General features: G+C 30.1%; 1 protein-coding gene across 5 annotated transcripts; it reads right to left on the bottom strand.

Annotated features, from left to right (window-relative positions):
• Positions 1 to 452: 452 nt before the first annotated feature.
• On the bottom strand, positions 453 to 2,043 carry LOC121210818 (protein SOB FIVE-LIKE 5). 5 transcript variants are annotated; one of them, XM_041082475.1, is made up of 4 exons: positions 1,166 to 2,043; positions 998 to 1,084; positions 842 to 918; positions 453 to 733 (listed from the first exon to the last, which is right to left on the bottom strand). In XM_041082475.1, the coding sequence occupies exons 1-4, from the start codon at positions 1,553 to 1,555 to the stop codon at positions 715 to 717; spliced, it is 573 nt and encodes a 190-aa protein (XP_040938409.1). In that variant the 5' UTR covers positions 1,556 to 2,043; the 3' UTR covers positions 453 to 714. The 5 variants fall into 5 exon arrangements, with proteins under 5 accessions (XP_040938409.1, XP_040938408.1, XP_040938406.1 ...); XM_041082474.1 differs by having other exon boundaries at positions 849 to 918; positions 1,166 to 1,961; XM_041082472.1 differs by having other exon boundaries at positions 453 to 648; positions 1,166 to 1,915.
• Between the last annotated feature and the right edge of the window lie 19,977 nt (positions 2,044 to 22,020).

The following is a 22,020-nucleotide window of genomic DNA, read 5'->3' on the forward strand; positions in this document are numbered from 1 at the left end:
TTTCGATTCTTTATTATCTCTTATCCTTTTTGGCTTTGAAATTGTGGATAAGAAGTAGTTTATTACAAAACGAAGCATGGGATTTTGACAAAAGAGGTGATGGAGACAGATATGAGAGGAATGTCAAAAGATTAGGAGGCATAATAAAGCATGTGATAAAGCTTAAACTCCCATTGCGGTGGGAAAAACCGTATCTGAATATATGCCAATTTATACGTTTCCGTATGTATAAATTCTGATCACCATTAGTGAAGTCAGTGTAATGTGGGGGAAAGTATAGCATCTTGTTTGATGAATTGACAGATAATTTTGTTCATATTAGAGTGTTGTTTTTTTTTAAGTTGAATTTGAGTTATGAACTGGTCTGCAAGTTGAGCTATAAAGAGAGCATGGGGCTCCATTCAAGAAACAAAGACTGAACATAAATTTTGTTCTTCCTTGACAGGAAAAAAAAAAAAAACAAGAAAGTTTATTTGCATTTCTTTTTGCTGTTTATCGTTGCATTTGGACAAGAAATGAAAAGAAAAATGAAAGGAACAAGCTAATGATCATCCCCTTTGAGAACTGATTCTTTTTATACTTTGCCAACTTCTTCTTCCATTTCTTTCTAGGGCCACAAACTCCATTGTTGAAGCTAGCAAGAGCAGGCTGATATACAGAAACTTAAAAAAGTTAAATCACCTTTATCTCATCTCTCCACTACTCCTCCATTCTCTAATTTCCATAAAACCACCTGTCCGTTTTGAAACTTTACAATGAGTTCATAGTTTAAAAAAACAATGGTGTGCAATGTTAGAAAATATAGCCCAAAAAAGGAATCAGTAGGAAGTCGTCACTTAACCGGTGACCTTGTTGTAGGTAGTTTCCAGTTGGAGAAGACTGCAAAAATCCAAAGTGGTGTTGGAATGCGGGTCCTCCCTGTAATAATTCAATGGTTATCAACAAATTTTCAATAAAAAAAAACTGGGAAATATAAGTTAAAATTTGGTGGAACTACCTGAAAGTGTGTTGCAGAGAACCCCTGGGGATAATGGAGGACACTTTCCTCCACTGAAGCATGATTATTGGTGTGAGCAAAATTGTTCTAGAAAATTATTGTCATAGTTAACACCATTACTAAAAAAAGAGGGTGATTTAAAGAAGATGTCAAACAAACTTATATTACCTTGATGAGAGGAGAGCTGGCAGTATCATCAAGTAACGAAGGCAATTCTTGATGAACTTCCCTTTGTCTTTGATGCTCTTTCTTCCTATGTCTTTTAGTACCACCATTTTTATTCAATGTAGCACCTTTAGGTAAAGTATATTGATAATGATTATCATCATTGAAATAACCATTATCTACATTCAAGTGTGGAGGCCCAGAAGATGCATCAGAAACCATGGAAAGGTCTTCTTCTTCATCAACAACCTCTTCTTTACCTTTATACTTGCCACGTTCATCACAAAAACCACTTGATTTGTGAGAAAGATTACCAGAAAGAAAAGACTGTTCTAAGTAACTAGTCCAACCAGATTCACACCCACTACTACACTCAGAGGCCAAAACATTCATTTTCTTTCTCTCTCTCTCTCTCTCTCTCTTAATAATTAATCAAAACAAAGGCCCTCAATGCTGTTTCCCCTCAATCGATGGGGTCCTTTCTATGAAGGAAAAGAAGAAAGAAGAAAAACTATAAAAAGGATGGTAAGTGTAACTCAGAGATGCTGAGGTTATATGTGTGCCCTATATAAGGGTGTTAGATGAAGTAGGATAGAAGGTAAGGGGAGTGAAAAAACAAGAGCAATTAAGAGAATCAGACTCAAATCCTAGACTAGTTTTGTCTTCATCCTCCCCATTCAGCCATTGATGTGAATGAATCAAAAGTGCCAGTTGGGTGGGTTCTAGTGGGTGCATGTAAGTAAAAAAGAAAGAGAGGAAGCCCCTTCACATGCTAGACAGCAAGGCACTGTATGTACCCTCTTCAGAAAAACTGGGCACACATCCATTTTCATTACTCGGACACCCATCCCCTTCACCATTAATATACTCTCATTTCTCAATCCCCTCATCCCTTTCTATTTAATCTACTCCCATTATCCCTTTGTTTTTGGGTTGGGTTCCATGCTTCTTAAGCAAATATTGAATTATCTATCGGAGAAAATTTTATCATTTCTGTGATATTTAATTGACTGTGTGAATAGTCATTTGCTGGTTGCTAAGAGTTATTCTTCAAAGGGTTTATGTAGAGAGTTCACCATACTGTTTTGTCTTTTGCAAGCAACTTTTAACATCCTGGTTTACATTCACTAAACTTTCTCCTTAATAAAGTGCCATGGACGAGTGGAGGCTATCCCCACACATCAAAACTGATATTTATAGCTTCTTCATCTAATCAGATCCGATTATTGGTGAAATTCCAATATTAATATTTGTCCTACAATTCTACAAATCTAAAAATAAATAAATAATATATATATTAAGCAAATTAATGTGGTCCTCAAGATGTACACCATGCAGTTTGTACAGTTAATTTAAGCTCTGGGTGTACAACTTGATGACATTCTGCAACTTCTGAAGACAAAAAGTACTAACTGTATATCATTCCTTTCCTTTCATTTCCAGCTTTTAATTTTTTCCATCTTTTATCTTTTGTCAATTTTATATATATATAAATTCCAAATTTCCTTATATATTTTTCCAGTGTAATACACTGTAAATATTTGGTAGGATATTAAAATTTAGATAATATTTAAATTCGAATGTCAAAATTATTATTCAAATATATGCATATATTTTATTCAAGATATTAAATTTTAGATAATATTTAGATTCGAATATTAGAATTATTATTTAAATTTCTGATTACAAAATATTTGCTTCCAATGAAGTTTGAGCTACATGCGAAGGGAGGGGTAGGGGCTCTACCCCTTAAAACACAACATTATTACCTTTCATCTTTCAAAATTTATAAAATCTAAAGTTAACATACAATAAAATTATAGTTTAACTCTTTTAAAAATATTAAAATTTTGATTTAATCCTTTTAAAATCACAAAAATATAAATTAATATAAGTATGAAATTACATTTTAGTTTTCATAAAAACATATAACTTATATTTGAGTCATTCTAAAAAAATTTCTGACTTCACCTCTGGTTTAAACCCAAACCTTCTTACATATAAAGTCATGTTTTAACCACCAGTACTTAGATATCTTCTTTAACATTTTATTTTCTTAAATGTCATTTAACTTCTCTTAAATTGTATTCTTTTGCATCAATAAACCTAACCGAACAATGAGATGAGATCATCGGAATCCCTAAATTTGCATTTATCTTCTTTATTATTTGATCAACTCAATTAGTTAAGTTAGTTTAAACAAAAAAAATCAATTAATATTTATATAATTAAAATAAATATTATATTATGAAAAATAATATACATACACATTTAACTACATATAATATATCAATTATTATCTATAAGTAAATTATGAATGTATAATAAGTATTCTACAATTATGATATTATAATGTATAAATTTTTTTATTAATGATATGCAACTTAAACCTTGAACGCATAATTAATTTTACGATAGATTATAATATATGAATACACACAGTTAACATTATATAACTAAGATTATTAATGATATTTATCCTCGTATGCAACTATTTTATTATAATATAAATTTACATATTAACCCTAAACGTGTAACTGATTTTATGGTAGATTATAATATACAAAATTAGCATTATATAATTAGGGTAGATTATTAATGATATGTAACCCATAATTATGATATTATAATGTATATTTTTATATTAATAATATGTATCTTTAAACCTCAAAATGTAATTAACGGTATATTATATAATATATAAGGATTAAATTGAAAAAAAATAAAAAAGAGATAATGGGTTGTAATAAACACCTGGAAGACATTAATAAATCAAAATTGGCCACTTGTATGGTATTTAATAAAAAGAGGTAAGCATTCACCCTAGGTTATTTATGCATCTGCAGTTGAAATGATTCTGAAAAATTGTGCACACGTGTAAGTACATGTGCGTTTATATACAAACACGAGCTTCCATATATACCTTTCTCGGTTTTTTGATTAAAATCAACAGTTTCTAGATATCACACACATGTTTGCACATGTACACCAACTTTCACTTCATTTGCCTCACTTTGTTTGGGGATCTTTGCTACTGATTCCAATGCCTATGTTCTTACATTAATACTGTCAAAGGGATAATTTTTGCTCAATATTTGCAACCTTTTTATAATATTATATCTCTCCACTTTATGCTTGTCATGTGAAATTTTTTCTACCATATTTTTGTAATTTGTGATTTAATATTTTTATGTTTTTATCACGATTTTTAATAAATTTTAATTATTAGTATAATATTTCTCATCTCATATATAAATTTTTAATAAAATATTTTATATATTTTTATTCAAAATAAATCATGACTTTTAAGCTAAATACGGATATTCACACAATGTTTTAACATGTATCTTAAAAAAAGATGACTTGTAAAACGTAAATTAAATTAAGTGTGAAGTATTGAACATATATATTTTAACTATACATATGTAATTTGTCAAATAAAAACGAAACGCATGTCTATATATAGACTATGGTACATCTCATGAATGATAATATTAGTTGATAATGCGATTACCATTTAAAGATGAAACATCATCAACGATGAGTGTAATTTTATTTCCACGTTAGTTTAATTATTAAAAATATTGATAACCTGAAATTATTTTTCAAAGTTTTTGTTTAAAATCTAATACGACCACAATTGAAACTGATTCAATAATCTATTTCATTATTAGAATAAGTTGAACTCAACCTAGGATAAAACTTTGTCCGACTACTTGGCCAGTTGCATTGGCTATATATGTATATATAAAAATATAAATGAGAGGAAAAAAGGCAATTTGACAGAGATAGAGAAGACCCTAAAACCTAGGTTAAAAGATGGAAAGTTACGTGGCTTGGCCAGAGGCCACATTCTTCACCAAAGAAAATCAAGCTTAAGCCTTTCAATTTCCATGTGCAAAATTTTCCCTCTAGGATCACTCGTTTAATCTAACTCTAAAATTCAAATATGTAATTTTTTTTTCTCATTTTCTTCGTACTTATAAGGAGTGATTAAATTAATTTATAGTAAATAGTAACGATCCAAGGGAGACAAAAATGCATAGCCTTTTCAGTCTCTCCTGTCCACTAATTAATTGTAGTATCCAGTACCCAGCTCATATGTGCCATAATTTGGAGAACCAGTCATATAGGTATAGTATCTATGATCATCCTTTTACCTAATTTATTGTTCATCTAAGGTTCGTAAGACAGTCGATTCAAATTGGCTTTGGTTTCGACCTCGGGTTGACAGGTTACATGTGGCAGCCAATCCAATCAACCACTTAAACCTATTTTCCCCCTAAACTTAGGTGAAATCTGTAACAAATTAATTTCCAATGGTATCTAAAAATGAAGTTTTAGGATTTCGTTTACGTAACTCTATCGGTAAATATTAAATAAGGATATTTATGGAGCTACTGTATAGATGAATTAAAATTTAGTTAAGCAATTTAGCAAAAAATGTGAGTAATTAAGGCTAAGGGATTAAATCGTAAAAGTTTAATTGCTATAGATTTTTAATTAAGAAAATGTTAGGGGACCTAAATTGCAATTATCCAAAGGGCCAAAATGATTAATAAACCATTATTAAAAACATGTTAGTGGACGGTACTGATAATTAGTGATTAACTAATTAATTTTAGTTAAAACTATAAGAAATGATTAACTAAAGGTTAAATTAGATTAAGTAAAGCTTAATTATTCATATAAAAGGGAACTTAGTGGAAAGAGAGATGTTAATTCATCTTATTCAATAGGAAAAAGTACAAGACCTAAAAGAAAAACACCATTTTTTGAAGCTTGAAGCTTGAAGCATTCGACCCTTAATTTCAAGTAAGTCCCTAACCATTTTTCATTACTTTTTATAGATTTGAGGTCATGAGAGCTTGATTTAGCTAGTCCATGCACTAATTTGTAAAACTGTTAAATTTTTTGAAAGTTTCCATAGTTGAGAATTGAACGAAAGTGGTGTGAAATTGTTAGAAATTAAGCTTAATATACGAAAAATACTAAATTATAAAGTTTAATTGTTAGTTTTGTATATTAGGGATCAAATTGAATAAAATACAAATCTATTAAGAAATGTTGATATGAATAGAAAATAGAAGGTCCCTAATGAATTTTAGTGAAATCAGATTCTAATCTAAAGCCCTGAATTAAAATTTATGCTTGTCTCAGTTTTAGGGACTAAATTAAATAAATTTCAAAATATGTGTGATTTGGTATTTGATTCTAAAATGGCTGAAAATTGATTGTATGATATCTTTTATGATTATTCTAACTAACGATAACACTGAACCGTCGAGGGGGAAAGGAAAAGTGAAAATCGTCGATGAGTGATGCTTGAAACTTCAGTTAGTACTTTTATGATTCAAAATAGATTGGTTTCTTGATTATATGTGTTAATTAGATAATTATATTTTAAGGTAAGTACATGATGAGGTTGTGAATGATTTTGATTAGTTGTGATATAGATTATTGTAATGGATGACTAAAATGAATAAAATGGAAAATTGCATGAAATAATCGAATTATGATAGGTAAAATGAAAATTGAGATGAGGTAGGTTATATATATAATATGATATGAACTATATGAGTTTGATGATGAAACTGGCTATGAATATGCACATGAATGAGAAATGTTATATTTAACATGTTGTATAATACTATTGTAGATCGGTACCCTATTAACTAGTCGGACTGAGTCGAATATAGTTGACATGTCATAGGGTTTGATGGTGTATGGGATTATGCGCTTAAGTGCCAGAATGCACTTTGTGTTCCAGGATACGCTCCGTGCGCTAGAATGCACTTCGTGTGTTAGTATACGTTATATGCGTTAATATGCATTTTACGTGCCATTTTACCCTACTTCGATGCTAGTCTGGTGTGTTGGATGGATGATCCGTGTATCCATCCAAGTCTGAGTCGTGTTAATAGGGTTATAAATGGTAAACTTAATAAATGACATTGTGAAATTGTGACACCCCGAAATTGGGCTTGCAAGAATTAAGGTTTGCAAGTGAGTTATTGGTTGTTGATAGATTTTTATGTTTTCTTTTGCATTTGAGAGACAAGAATGAGCCTGCTGGTTCAGTGGTAAGACGTTTGCTTACTCTTAGGTCCTATGTCTGAATCCCCTAGTGTGCTTAGTAGGAAATACTTTTGTTTTTTGTTTCAATTTTGAAAATTTTGATAGGTCAAAGTTTTATTAAAATTTTATTTTTTTTATTTGATTTATTTTTTGAAAAAAAAGGGGGAAATCCCAAATTTTTCTCACGTTCGTTTTCCCTCACTACCTCTCTGACGTTAGTCATTTTCTCTCTCTTAAAATTCCATTTTTTAATTCTTTTTGGCCATTGTATCTTCTCTGTGATACTATCTTTCTTGTTCTTTGGGTCTTCTTATTTATTCCACTACTATCTTACTCGAGGTTCTTGTAACAACTCATTTTTAGTGAAATCAGAACAGTGGTTTCGGGACCACAAATCTGAAGTCAAAAAAATTTATTTTTATTATTATATAGTATACAGTATGATAGAAATATCGTATAAAAATTTCTTACAAAATTTTACCGTATACATACTTAACTTGATGAAAAGCACTAAATTGAATTAAGTGCAAAAGTTGAGTTCTAATAGCTAAAGGTATTAAATACTATAGAATTTGAAATTTGAGGTCCTTAGATAGTAAATAGACCATTAAATTGCTTAGTGGTTAAGCATGAGTAGCCATCATTGGAAATTTAATAAATTATTAAAGGTAATTTTGGAAATTAGTGGTTAAAGTGATATTAAATAAAATGAAAAAAAATTATTATCATCATCTACCACCAAATAAAAAAAAAGAAAAAGAAGAAAACCTAGCCATAGAAAATTGAGATATTAGCAAGCTTATTTTTCTCAATTAGGTATGTATTTTTGTCCCGTTTTTAATGATTTCTATGTTTCTGAGATCGTAGTAGCTTAATCTAGCTAGCTCGGGGATTAATTTGCAAAACTGTTAAAGTATTAAGGTTTTTCCATTGATGAGTATGCTTGAATTTTGAAGTTTTATTTTTGTCCCGTTTTTAATGATTTCTATGTTTCTGAGATCGTAGTAGCTTAATCTAGCTAGCTCGGGGATTAATTTGCAAAACTGTTAAAGTATTAAGATTTTTCCATTGATGAGTATGCTTGAATTTTGAAGTTTTATGATAGAAAATGAAAGGTTATTGTTAGATAAACAACTTTTGTAAAGAGAATTTTGATGAAATTATCAATCAGGGATTATATTCAAAAGATGATAAATTTATGTTAAAATTGTGAAATTGTGAATTATGTGGGTTGCTATTAATATGTATAAAAATTGACTAGGCTTGATTAAGGATTAAATTGCATGAAAGTCATTTTCCGAGCTTAGCGACTAAATTGTAATAAATTAAAAGTATAGGGGTAAAATAGTAATTTTGCCAAAAATGTGTTGGACTAAATTGAATATGAATTATATTGAATTATGTTAAATTCATTCATATAGATCCGGTTAAACCTAGTATGGAGTTAGATCGAGGCAAAGGAAAAATGTCGGATTAGTTGTCTTCGTATCTACGTAAACTTGACGAGGTAAATTCGTGTAATTAAATTGTACATTTATATATTTTAAATTGAATTTTTTGTTTGTGAATTGTATAATTGCCATGTATAAATACTGATCGCATGTTTGATAATTACTGAGACCTGTTTGAACCTTAGAAATTCATAGAATACAAATGACATGTCATTAAGGTTACCGATTTGACTGGGGTTCTGCATGTAATGCAGACACACCACAGCTCATATGAGCTTCTCGATATTCAGCTCACTTGAGCTTCCCGTTACTCAGCTCGGAGGAGCTTCCTGTTTATAACTCGTATGAGCATACATGTACATGACTTGATGGATTACAGTTCAGTACACCTCATGTATCCAGTAATACTTTAAACAGTTCAAAGGGCAATGTTCTGTTATGAGACATTATGAGTTCGATACGAACCATTACATGGATATATATGAAATACATGGAAATGGATGATACATGTATATGAAACTTGCTTAGTGGTTATGTTCATCCATGTTTATTGGTTATTATATATGTTTTACATGGTTAACATGTTGAGGATATGTGTTTAGGCTTTTGGCCAAATTGGTTTGGATATGTTTCTATGCTTACCTTAAATGTGATTAAAAGGTAAGTTAAATTCCAAGTTATACGATCTTACTAAGTTTAAATGCTTACTCTATGTTGTTTTTTATGTTTTATAGTAATTCAAAAACTCGTTCGGGTTGGAATCTGGTTAGAGTTATTTCACACTATCCATCGTCCTTTTTGGTACTTTCAGTAAATTAATTCCGTTTATAATGGTATGTATAGGTTAATTTGTTGGCATATAAGGGTTTTGTTGAGATTAGCCACTTGAATGGCTTGTGTTTGGTATATTTTGATGCATATATATAAGTGACTTTGTCATGTTTGATGTGTGATTGATATGTTACAAATGAAAGAAAGTAAAATGGAGTTTGAATATGCATACATGAATTTGGCCATCTAAGCAAATTGAGATACTTGTTGACATGTCTCTAGGTTGTCAATTGAGGTGCTTAAGGGCATATTGGTTGTATACGGTGATATTTCATATTTAAGACTTGATTTTGGCTTATTTTGAATGTGGTTTGTTGATGTGCAAATTGTTGTGTTTTGATTGGTACCAAATTGGGTGAGAAATGTGGCTTGGAAATGGCCTATTTCATCTACACGGGCAGAGACACGGGTGTGTGTGACACACGGCCAAGTGACACAGCCGTACGTCTCCTGTATCTTTTAAATTGCTCAAGTCAGTATGCTAACACGGCCTAGCACGCGGACGTGTGACTTGGCTGTGTGACCTAAGTTAGAAAGTTACATAGGCATGGACACGAGCTAGGACATGGCCGTGTGTCCCTATTTTGAATGCCCACACGGCCTGAGACACGGACATGTCTCCTGACTGTGTGAGTCACACGACTTGGCCACACAACCATTGGTTTCTGACATGAATGTTATATGATATGAAATGTCTATTTATTTGATTTGTAAACTCCAGTAATGCTCCGTAACCCTATTCCAGCGATAGATATGGGTTAGGGGTGTTACAGTTCTGGTAGTCTGGCATTGTCCTTCTAGACTCATTCGTTCGTTTACAATTTTGTGCATCAAAGTTTGAAGCGGGTAAATGTTGTATTTGGGTTTATTTTAGATCGATTATCTTTGTTCTTTTTTGCTATATGGTCAATTTTCTTATAAGCTTAGTATATTTCTGTAACCAAGTTTTAGACCAGTTTTATGGAGATGCTTCGGTCGTTCTGTGGTGTTGGAGTTGCGTTTTCAGGTGTGTTTTTTAATCAAATGTAATTTAGGGTCGGTTTAGTGTCGAATTTCGTGATTTGTAACAGATTTTGGTATGTTTTTTGGGCCACATGGGCTTGAGTCACACGACCTGAAAAGGGTCACACGGGCTGGCTTTACAGTCGTGTGACCCATGTTAGGGAATTTATCAATCGCATACGGCCTGTGGAGTTTTCACACGACCTGAGGCATGACCGTGTCTTCCTTGCTTCTTAAATTGTGAATTTTTTCACCCGGGGTCAGAGAGTTAAACAATCTACCCACACGACCGTGTATCTCAGTCACACAGGCTTGTGTCTTAGTCACACAGTTGTGTCCCTTCGTTACACGGCGTGTGTCTCAGTCACACGACCGTGTAGCCTATCATACGGTTTGGACCTTTTCACACAACCGTGTAGTTCTTTTTTTTCAGTTTTTATTCCTTAGTCGTTAAATGTTTTGTTTTGATCCCCGAGTGATCCCTTACTCATTTAGGGCTCCGTAGGAATGTTTTGGATATGAAGGTTGGTTGTTGGTTGATTAAGGTGAGTGTTGTACTGATTGATACGTTATGTATTTGTATATATATGAATAATTTTGATTATTTATGCAAATAGTTATTATGATCTGTCAAATTGGTTGTGTTATAAGATTTATTAGTTGTGTAAATAAGAAATTTTGCATATTGTAGATTATGTTAACTTGTATTGGTGATGAGTATGTTGCGAGTTAGTATAAACTGAAGTATGAATATGTCTGATGCGGAAATTATTCGAAAGATCCATGTGATTTGCATATGCATTGTGTCTAGGATATGATTATGAAGAGAAGGAAGATTGATTTAGCAAATTTAACTGCATTATTTAAATATGGCAGTAAAATCGTAATCATATTAGCAGCTTGACTGCATATTAACTTGAGTGGCAAATGACCACAGTAAGGTGTATTAGGTTGGATAGGTCTATCACAACCCAAATGTTGGTGTGTAAAGGTTGGAAAAGGTTACTATACCCTATTTAGTGTGTAACAGATGGTTGAAGACAGTGTGTAGAGGTTGGATAGGTTGGTATTAGGTCGGGTGCATTTGTACATAAGTTGCATATGTTCTGTTTTGTGTAAGTACTTACATATGACTGTATGAATGTGATTTGATCTCAGCTTTTGTATATTTGAATAACTTCACATGAATACATTTTGCATATCTATAAATATTAGTTACTTGTTCGACTCTATGTAATTCTGTTGTTTAAGACTCACATTGAGCTTTCGTAACTCACTCCTTTAACCCTTGAGTTTAGATGTAGGACTCGACAAATTGGAAGTCTCAGAGTGACATGTATTGGTTTGATTAAAATAAGTTTTAATAAGATATTTTCAATCTCGAAATGGAACATTTTGGTTCAAGTTAGTAAAGTCTTTCATAAGTTTTAATAAACTGAATTCTTTCGGACTATAATTAATTTTAAAAAGATTTGTGGTGTGGTTTTATGTTGGTTTTGAGCTTAAAATGAGATTTCATACATGTCATTGGTTTTGATACTACTTTACTTTAGTAGGTGCTCAAGTCAAATTTTAAGTGTCAATTTTGTGAGTTCTAAACAATAGTAAAACATCAAATTTTTGCCGCACTATTAATTTTTAGTATTACAGTTAATATTTTATTCAAACTTGAAAGGTTTGCAAACCAAATAGGGATTTGATAATTTGGTTTTAAATTTATTTATGCTACGAGAAAACAAATGTTTGAAATATAAGATAGAGTAATTACGAGATTTTTGTTAAACATAAGCAGAAAATGATTTTCAAAAAACAAAGTTAGAATTTTGATCGTCATTTTGTTTTAGGCCATTTTGGTGGCCAATGTGACCTTCAGAATCCAATTAAAACTTCTGGGCCAGGTTTTGGGTTTTTACAGAAATGATATAGTTAATAATATGGTCTCACTTATGTTCTATGTGAATTGTGGTGGAAAGATCATGTGAGTTATTGTGCAAAACATTTGAAAACAAGCCCTGGGGGCCGAAAACGATCATTAATGAGTCAAACAACTCTAGAAAAGGGATTAAAAGGTAGTCAATCAGGTAAAATATATTAGATTGAGTATGGTATTAGATAACATGCTAACAAAGGTAAACAAAAGGATGTTAAATAAGTATAGGATTAAATATTGAGAAATGGAAAACTATGTGGAATCGGTCATGCTCATGGTGATATTGAATAAGTTGTTTAAGTATGATTATATGTATATTTTCATGTATTGAAAGTCAATGATTGACATTTTGTAACATAATTGCTTAGATATTGAGTGCATATTCACCTGCATTATTGTGAAATATATTACATATGTTGTGTTATACTATTTCAAATAATGAAAGTACCATTGAGGCTATTACTCAGTGTACGGTTTATTTTTTCTATGCACATGTTTAGGTATTCCTTGAAGCCTTGAGAACTAAAGTCAGCATCCATACCGCCATATTCGACTCAACAAAGTTCATATAGTTCGTTTGTTTTGGTCTTGTGGCATGTACCTAGGGACACTTTGCTAAAGGTTTCAAATGGTTAAGTTGTACATGTTGTAATCTTATCCAAATGTTTAGAAATTATGTTTGAATATGTTCATATTGCTGATTTGGAGTCTTAAGGTCAATGGTTATGAATTTGTTAGAATTTTTAAATGGTTTTGGAGTATAAATGGTTGAAGTTAGATTTGATAGTTAACACTTTTGGAGATTAAAGTTTTGGAATATTTTGAATTCAATAAAATGAGATTTTAATGTGTTTTATGACCTTTTAGGCCAATCTAGGCCTAAGGGAGAACTAACGTGTTGGTTAATAGTGCAGGACAATATTGTAGACTGGTGAGTTAGTAGACTGGCCCGGATGTCGCAACATTCAAAGGAAATGTCACAACATCCAACTTCAAACCAAATGGGGAAAACATATAACCATCGATGTCACGAGAACCACCATCCCATGTCGCAACACCCAACTTCGAACCTAGAAGGGGAGCATACAACTAGTGATTTCTCAACAACCACCACTCCATGTCACGATATCCAACTTCAAACCAAGAAAGGGAGCATTCAATGTTCAATGTTGCGACACCAGCTATAGGATGTCGCAACATTGGTCCGATGAGGCCCATTTATCAACCAAGGGTGTTTTTCTCCCGCACAATCATAATTAACATGTTTAGTAGCTTGTAGCTGACCTAGTTTGGTCATCTAACCTGAACACTATAAATGTTAGCTCTCAGGACTTAATTAGGAGAGTTAAATTCTAGTTCATCAATTAAACTTTATTTTTTCTGTTCTTAGTTAAAGTTTACTTCTAGTTTTTAATTTCCATTCAGTTGTAAACGTTCTTTGAATTTCAATATCATTTTTATATTATTTTTCTTTTCTATTTTTTTCCAATCTTTGTTTCACCAATTTTAATAATCGAAACATCAATCAAGGGTTTCAAGAGTCAATTGTAATTCAATACTTGCAAATTCTGAGCATCTCTTCTCTACTCTTTATTCTGCATCTTCTGAATGTTTAATAAATTGATAGGAAATCTTGCATTTAGAATGAATTGTAACTAAAAACTTAGGAAGGGATTATGAACTAAAGTGAGATTGATTAGCTTGGGATTTAGGGTTTTTCATCTAGTTATTTAGAGTAAATTAAGAAAAATAAACCTTGGAATTTACGACTCTAGGAAGTTACTTACGTAGATGAGGTCGAAAGGATAGTCTGCTGAGAATCAACTTAATCTAACCCAGTTTAGTTTATCAGGTTGAAAGATAAGTAAACTAAGTCGAAAAGTTAATCTATTTAGAGGCAGAAAATTATTAATTAGGTTAATTGTTAGCTAATTAATTAAAACCCTAGACTCAGGTTAATCATGAACATGGAAGTGATTCACCCTTCTTCCTATTTAATCGATTCTTGATTTTGGTATTTCTCTTCTGTTATTTTATTCTTCAATCTAATTATTTTGATTTTGTTATACTGTGATTTTGACGCATGTAATATTTAAACCTGTTTAGTGTGTAATTCATTTTAGCCATTTAGTTTAACAAACCTCCATTAGGTATGATCTTTAAAATATTTCTAAGGTAATTCGTTGTAAATAAAAAATTATATTACAATTTAACTTGTACACTTGTAGACACCGCACATAATATATATCTAATTGTAGTTTTCTAAGCCCCAATGTACACATGCTAGGGCTCGGTCAAATTATTGTTGGTAGCCAACAAAATATGTGTTGTTTAGGACTAAGCAATAAGCATCTATTAGATGGCATAATATGAGTCATTCTTTGTTGATGATTTTCAGTTACGTTTTGGTAGCCTATGTTGCCTTATTGTTGAGTGTTTTGTTGGCGATTTATTTTTTATTGGCTTTGAGAGCAAGAACCATTATCGTTCAATTGAGCCAGTTTTTTTCTTCTTAATTCCCATAGATGACACCAATTGTTGATTTTTGGTTTGGGGATTGAAAGTGATTCACACCATGATTTTAGGTGCTAAGAGTCGCTAAAAAGATTGTTTTGGGAGAGAGGAAAGATATTGGTAATATATGGACTTTTAGTTGAGATTTGTAGAATAGTATTTCCTAAATCCTTCTTGGCATTTTAGGGAAAGCTTTTATAGGAGGGAGAAGGTATGTTGCCAGCTCCTTAAAGAATGATGGGCTATCTTATAGAGGATGACCTTCTGTGGCAAGACTGGATATGCTTGGATTATATTAGAAGGTTTGATATTTGAACAAGGTGTACATGAAAAAAGTGATAAGTGCATTTAATGTGACTTGATTCGTTATTGTGTGAGCCTTAAGTGAACTCTTTTTCTTTTTATTAAGGATATTGCAACTAAACTTATGTATAACATATATACAAGAGTTTCAGACTTCATCACAAAATAAAATTCACGTCTTAGTAAACAAAAATAACAATTTTACTTTCTTTTCCTACAAATATATATAACTTGAAACCAAATCATGTAGTTAAATTTGGCCTTTTAACTTACCTAAAAGTAGAGCTAAGGTTGGCATTGATGGAGCTTGTACAATGTATAGAATAATGAGGAAAAGAATTCGGTCCCCCATTTCCTTTCTCTTGATTCAAATGCCTTTACTTTTTGTAGTCCCTAAAGTTGTATGCTTTTTAATGAGTGAAACTTCTCATAAATTATATGCAAAACTCATACAGCAACATAAGGAAGCAACAATTGCTTCTTCTTTGATCGTTCATATATTATTATTGGTGCTACATTTATTATTGAGAAACTATTTTCCAATATTCATCCAAAGGATTTTGCTTTTTAAAATTCTTAATCTATTCTTATAACCTTTAAGACTCTCTCAACAACATGTCTACTATTTGAGTCAGTATTCGGTCGACAAATTCTTTTACCACCTGAACTACATTTAATTAATCCATATAAAAAAATTACACGCATAAGGCCCTTCGAACTCATAATCTCAGAGTCTCTATCAACAATAAGTATGGTGGTCATCAACTGGGTGTACTAAAAATTATTTGATATACCATTAGAGTTAGAAAAAATTAATATAAAAAGGTAATAGAGCTTGAGACGATTTTTAAACTCTACTTATGGAGTTAAAAAGTAATTCCACAACTAATGTACCAAAATAAATCACTCTAAATATGAGATAAAAATAAAAAAAAATTCATAAAAATAAATAAAAATATAAAGCCTTTTAATCTGATTTGTAAAATTAAAAGATTTTTCAAATATTGATATATCAAATACAGACTCTATTTAAAACAATAATCGAATTTATAATCAAGTTTTGGTTCTATATCTATGATACTAGAGTCGATTACAATCTAACATGTTAAAAATTTAATATAAAAAATTATGTAATATAAAATTAATGCCATCTTCAAACCTCACTAGATTGCTTCCTCATGTTTATTTGATGATCCGTTCAATAGGAATACATGATCATTGTTTTGATTTTTCCGGGAGACTCCTAATGCTTTCTTTGTCAAAGGAACATCCTTATTTTAAATCCCAAATACCATATTGTTATATCTCATGTAGCGAATCTCACAGGTCTCTCAACATACCTTGTGAACTTTACAGCTTACACATAGAGTTGGACACATGTTTCCCAATGAAATCAATGACACTGTGAACTTGGGTTTAGTTCGCAATACTTAACTAGACAAACCTTGGCAAGTGGCACCTCTACTAAGACTATATAAGGACCACGTAAATGTTGGGGTAATTGCTCGCTAATCACCCTAAAACGTCTCATCCTAGAACGAAACATCCCTGTCACAGTCCAAAAGTATCAAATCAAACTGCCACATCAATGATCTTAGGGCACATATCCAAACTTGTCCCCCACTATAAAAGGAACATGCAAACGACTCATACACACTAACATAGACACTTCTTTCTGATCTTCTCAACTTTTCATAGAACAAAAAAAAAATTCACACTCCTCCGTTTAACCACCATTTCTCCCTTGTTTACCTTATTGGTTGATACACATGATTAATAATAATTTAATAAAATTGTAATATCAAGAATTTGTATTGATATTTGTTCTATAATTTTACACATTTAAAAATCATGTTATAATCTTATCATTTAGTGAAAATCGATATAATTATATAATTCAATACAAATTTAAAACATAAAAATTTGAATTTTTTAAAAATAAAATGTTAATATCTCTTTGAAATATTCTAAACCATTTCCTCTTATGAGAAATTATCTTAAAAGAATGTCACATTTTGATTTTGACTTTAGATTATTGAGAAAGATAAGAAAATAAAATAAAATTAGAAACATTTTAATTTACAAATTTTGACTTACATATGGTAAGGGTCTAGCGGCTGTAAACAGCAGGCAAAGGAAAGGAAGAGCGGGCCTAAGCCTCTAAATGCAAATAAGAAATATAGTCGCCTTGTATGGAGAGAGTATGAATGAGTCCCACTTCAACACTGACCATGCGGGGGCGTCTTTACGTTACCACGTTGACGTCCACCAATTGGTCCCATCCTTCTAGCGCTAGCTTTGAATTAAACTTATTTATTACTCGTGTTATTTGTCTAAATTTAAAGGTCCATTTAAAATTTAAGAGAATTCGAGTAAAAATATTAAATCTGAAAAATAGACTTTATAAAAAAATTAGGCCTAATTAAGAAATGTAACGAGCTTGAGCTTGAACATTTGTTTTATATAATGTTATTTTTATATATTATATAATTTATAACACATAAAATTTAAATCTATAATAATAGATAATACTATTGCTATTATGTAAACACTAAAAATTATTAAGGTGACTTTATATAAAATTTTAATAAATAAAATATATATTTAAATTTTTTAACAAATAATATGAATAGGTCTAAGCAAACACAAAATATTTTAAAATCATACATAGACCTGATCCAACCTAAACTATGTACACCTCTAACTTCAACCACATGATATTTTTCCTTTTTTAATCACATCAATATGATATATGAATAAATAATTTGGAAAAAACTACTCAAACCTTAAGGTATTCACCCTGTTATACTTTGAAAAAGGAATTTCTTTATTAAAAATTCATTAACCCTAATGTTTATTCATTAAATAAATTTTAAATAAAAAGATAGCTTTATCTTTTTATTAAATTATTATTTATTTTTATTATTTTCAATCTTTATATTTAATAATTTGGAATTAAAATAATACAAATTTAATTAGTTATGAAGATATTTTACTTAATATTAAATTAAATTATTAGTTGTATTATATTATAATATAATCATATGTTCCAATTAATGTAAGGTTTTTTTAAAGTTACACATATAATTACATTAGTAAATATAAAAAATGTATCTGAATAATTATAACTAGACTTAACCATTATAAATTACAATCTAACTAATAACCATAATATACCATAATAAAATTATATAGGATCCACGTATTGTGGGACATAAACAATAATAAATATAAACTCATGATTTATATCCTAAAATTTCCTGGTCCTTAACCTTGCCAATAAGCTAAGGCCTATTTGGATGTAAGTTTTTTTTTTAAAGGTAAATTACCTATTTGGTCATTCAATTTTTAAGGTTTGGTCACCCAAACCAATATGAAATCCTTATAATTTCGTCACCTAATTTTTACGGCACTTTCATTTTAGTCACTCAAGCGTTAAATCTTTAATGACGATTAACTTTACACACTACATCATATTTACACTTTTATTTTGGTCACCCAACTTCTAGGTCGCTTTCATTTTGTTCACTCAAAAAATATTATTTTTAAGTATTGATTGGGTAAAAAAATTAAGAATTAAAGTAAAAAAGCGGCATAAACTAAAATAATATACAAAAATTGTCAAATCGTACTTGTTTCCCCCATTTCAAAAATTATAAATTTCTTTTTTTTATATATTGAATTTTTAAATTTCAAAACGTTAAAATAAATAAAATAAATTGTTGAAATTTTTTTTACCTCTTGATAAAAATTAATTTATTTTGATGTTTTGAAATTTAAAATTTCAATATTAAAAAAAATTAGAACTTTCGGCTAGGGGATAAACAAGTGCAATTTGACAACTTTTTAATACGTTATTTTAGTTTCTATTATTTTTTCACTTTAATCCTTAATTTTCTTTTTACCCCAATCAATACTTTAAAAATATATATTTTTAGGTGAACAAAATGAAAGCGGCCTAGAAGTTGGATGATTAAAATGAAAATGTAAATATGATGTGGCATGTATAGTTAATCATTGTTAGAGAATTAACGATTGGGTGACTAAAATGAAAGTGCTTTAACTTAAAAGTATTGGGTGACGAAATTGTAAAGATTTCATTTTGAGTGACTAAAATGAAAGCTCCCTAAAAGTTAGATGAGTAGTTTATCCTTTAAAAAGATGTTACCAACAATAATTATGTTGTCTTTGTCTTTTTTAAATATTTTTTTATACAAATACATGATAAATATTTAAAATTTTAGTTTATATATTTTTTAATTTTATATTTTAACCCATTTCTTTTCATTTGAATATTCTAAATAATGCCATTAAAAAAAGAATATTCTAAATAATGATAACTAATTATTTTACATAAAAGTAATTTAATGAATTTATCAAAAGGTTAATATATAACTAAATCAAATATAAATTTTAAATATTTATTTTAAATAAAGTCAAATACATTTTTTTAAAGAAAGAAGATAAATATATTTATTTTTTAGCAATTAAATATATAATTAAACTTTTATTTTTAAATAATTAAAAATAAAATAAATAAACTAAATAGAAAATACATAAATTAATAATTAAAATGGTATAATTATCTCTTTTTTTTAAAAAAAATTTGCTTAGTAAATATATCTCAAAAGAGTTTATAAATTTTTTTATAAACCTCCCACAACAATAAAATTTTTATTACCTAATTGTCTCATAATCAATACTTTTAAATTCTCAAATAAAGTCTATCATAAAATAATCTACAATTCTATAGCAATCTATAGATTCTAATAATTTAAACTTAATTTAAATATTGTGATCCTCTTTATTATTTTTACACTTTGTTGAACATTTATATTATTTAGACTTTTTTTTTATAAAATATTTATTTAAATGGTGATACCTAGCTCTATAGAGGTTTGTCATGGGTTTTTATACAGAGTTAAAGTGTGAGTAAAATTTAATTCATTTAGTATTATTGTTGTTGATATTGCTAATTGTGGTGGTGGTGCAAAAGCTGCAGTGTACCATAATGTATGAAAACTGGCCTGGGCACATATCATGCCATATTTTCAGGCAGATTATGTTGCATACATTTTTTCTATTACTATGATTATACTTTTTAGTTAATCAGATAAATCAATAGTGAAATTAGTGATTATTCACAATAGTAAATGGTTGACTATATAAGGATTATATTTTATGATAGGCTTTCCTCTTTCTTTCTGCTCTTTTATTATTTGAACCTTGAGAAGTGAAAGGTTCCTTCACTTTACCAATTTTCTTCTTCTTAGCATACTCTATATTAATTTCTTTAGTAAGAGATGCATTGGTCCTTCTACGAGATGTAAAGCTAGTTGTAAGGTAACAACTACCTCAGTCTCTTCAGGCTCGTCATCATGACCCACTATTGGCTCTCATTGATATTCTACAACAAAAACTTCTTCAACAAATTGTTGGGCATTAGAATAAATCTCAATAGGATTTTACTGGATGGCTACATCAACAAGTTGATCAAGCTAGGTATCTTGATAAAGATAGGTGGTTCAACTAAGAAACGATAAATTTTCTCCACTACTGCTTTGTCAATTCTTTTAGTAGGTACTACTTTGAATTATTCTTCAACAATCTTAACATTCTCAGCTGCAATTGTGTTTTTGAGGCAGAATAAAAAAGAAACATCAATAAGGTAATCAACAAGAGGCTTTTACTGAGTAGGAGGATTACTTTCTTGTTTACTGCCTTGCTTAGTTGCAATTGACGATAGATATGGCTACATTCTCTAATTGACGATAAATATGGCTACATTCTCTTGAGTTTTTTCTTAAGGTATCTTAAAAGGAGTTCTTTCACCATTTTCCATGCAACTTATTCTTCTAATAAAAACTTCAAGTGATGGGGAATAGGATTACATCTAAGAACTTTTAAATGAAGAGAGGGTTGATGTTCTGGTAAGCTTAACATGAGCTATGCCTAATTTCTTACAATTGGTAGTAGTGTTTCTTGAGGATGGAGGTTTTTTTCATTTTGAAGATTAAATGCAAGAATCAAAGAGAATTTGCTATCTTTAGGGTTGTAAAGTAAGAGATTAATGACAATTAAAGTTCAATCTTCTAACTTAAATACCCAAGATATTTCAGTGAAATTTTCCCTCCAAAATAAAGAAATTGAATTTTGGTGTAAAAATACCCCTTCAAAATAAAAACAAGGAATTAAAGTTTTAACAAAAATTGGTTTAATACTAAATGATACTTAGGATTGAGTTATAGTATCGTGCATTGGGTTCCAAGTACCCAACCTGATCACCAGATTCAAACGTGTGAAGTCACATTACGTCAGCGAAGCAACTCAAGCTATTATAACACAAATGCAATCAATCCATTCATCAAAATAGTTCATATACAAGCAATTATACAATCATTGATTTCATTTCATGAATTTACAGGGCTGTATGGGTTAATTTTAAAGTTAGGACTCGTATCCAAACACAAAAGTCAAACTTCAACTATATGTCTCGAGAGAGGTGTCCCCATGTCTCGAGACATGTTATAAATTATTTTAAATTTTTTAGCTTTGAAGTTAACATGTCTCGAGACACTACATGTTGTATCTCAAAACAAAGTCCTTTATGTCTAGAGACTAGGTTTCAAAGCACACATACTTGATCGTGAAATTGTAGGCAACCTTCACTGTTGATACTAAAATCCCCAGATTCACCTTGCTTGACTAATTTTCTTTTATCGATTAGCTTGACATCTAAAAGTTGTGCC

The sequence above is a fragment of the Gossypium hirsutum genome, chromosome A12, assembly GCF_007990345.1.
Source record: "Gossypium hirsutum isolate 1008001.06 chromosome A12, Gossypium_hirsutum_v2.1, whole genome shotgun sequence".
Taxonomy (NCBI): domain Eukaryota; kingdom Viridiplantae; phylum Streptophyta; class Magnoliopsida; order Malvales; family Malvaceae; genus Gossypium; species Gossypium hirsutum.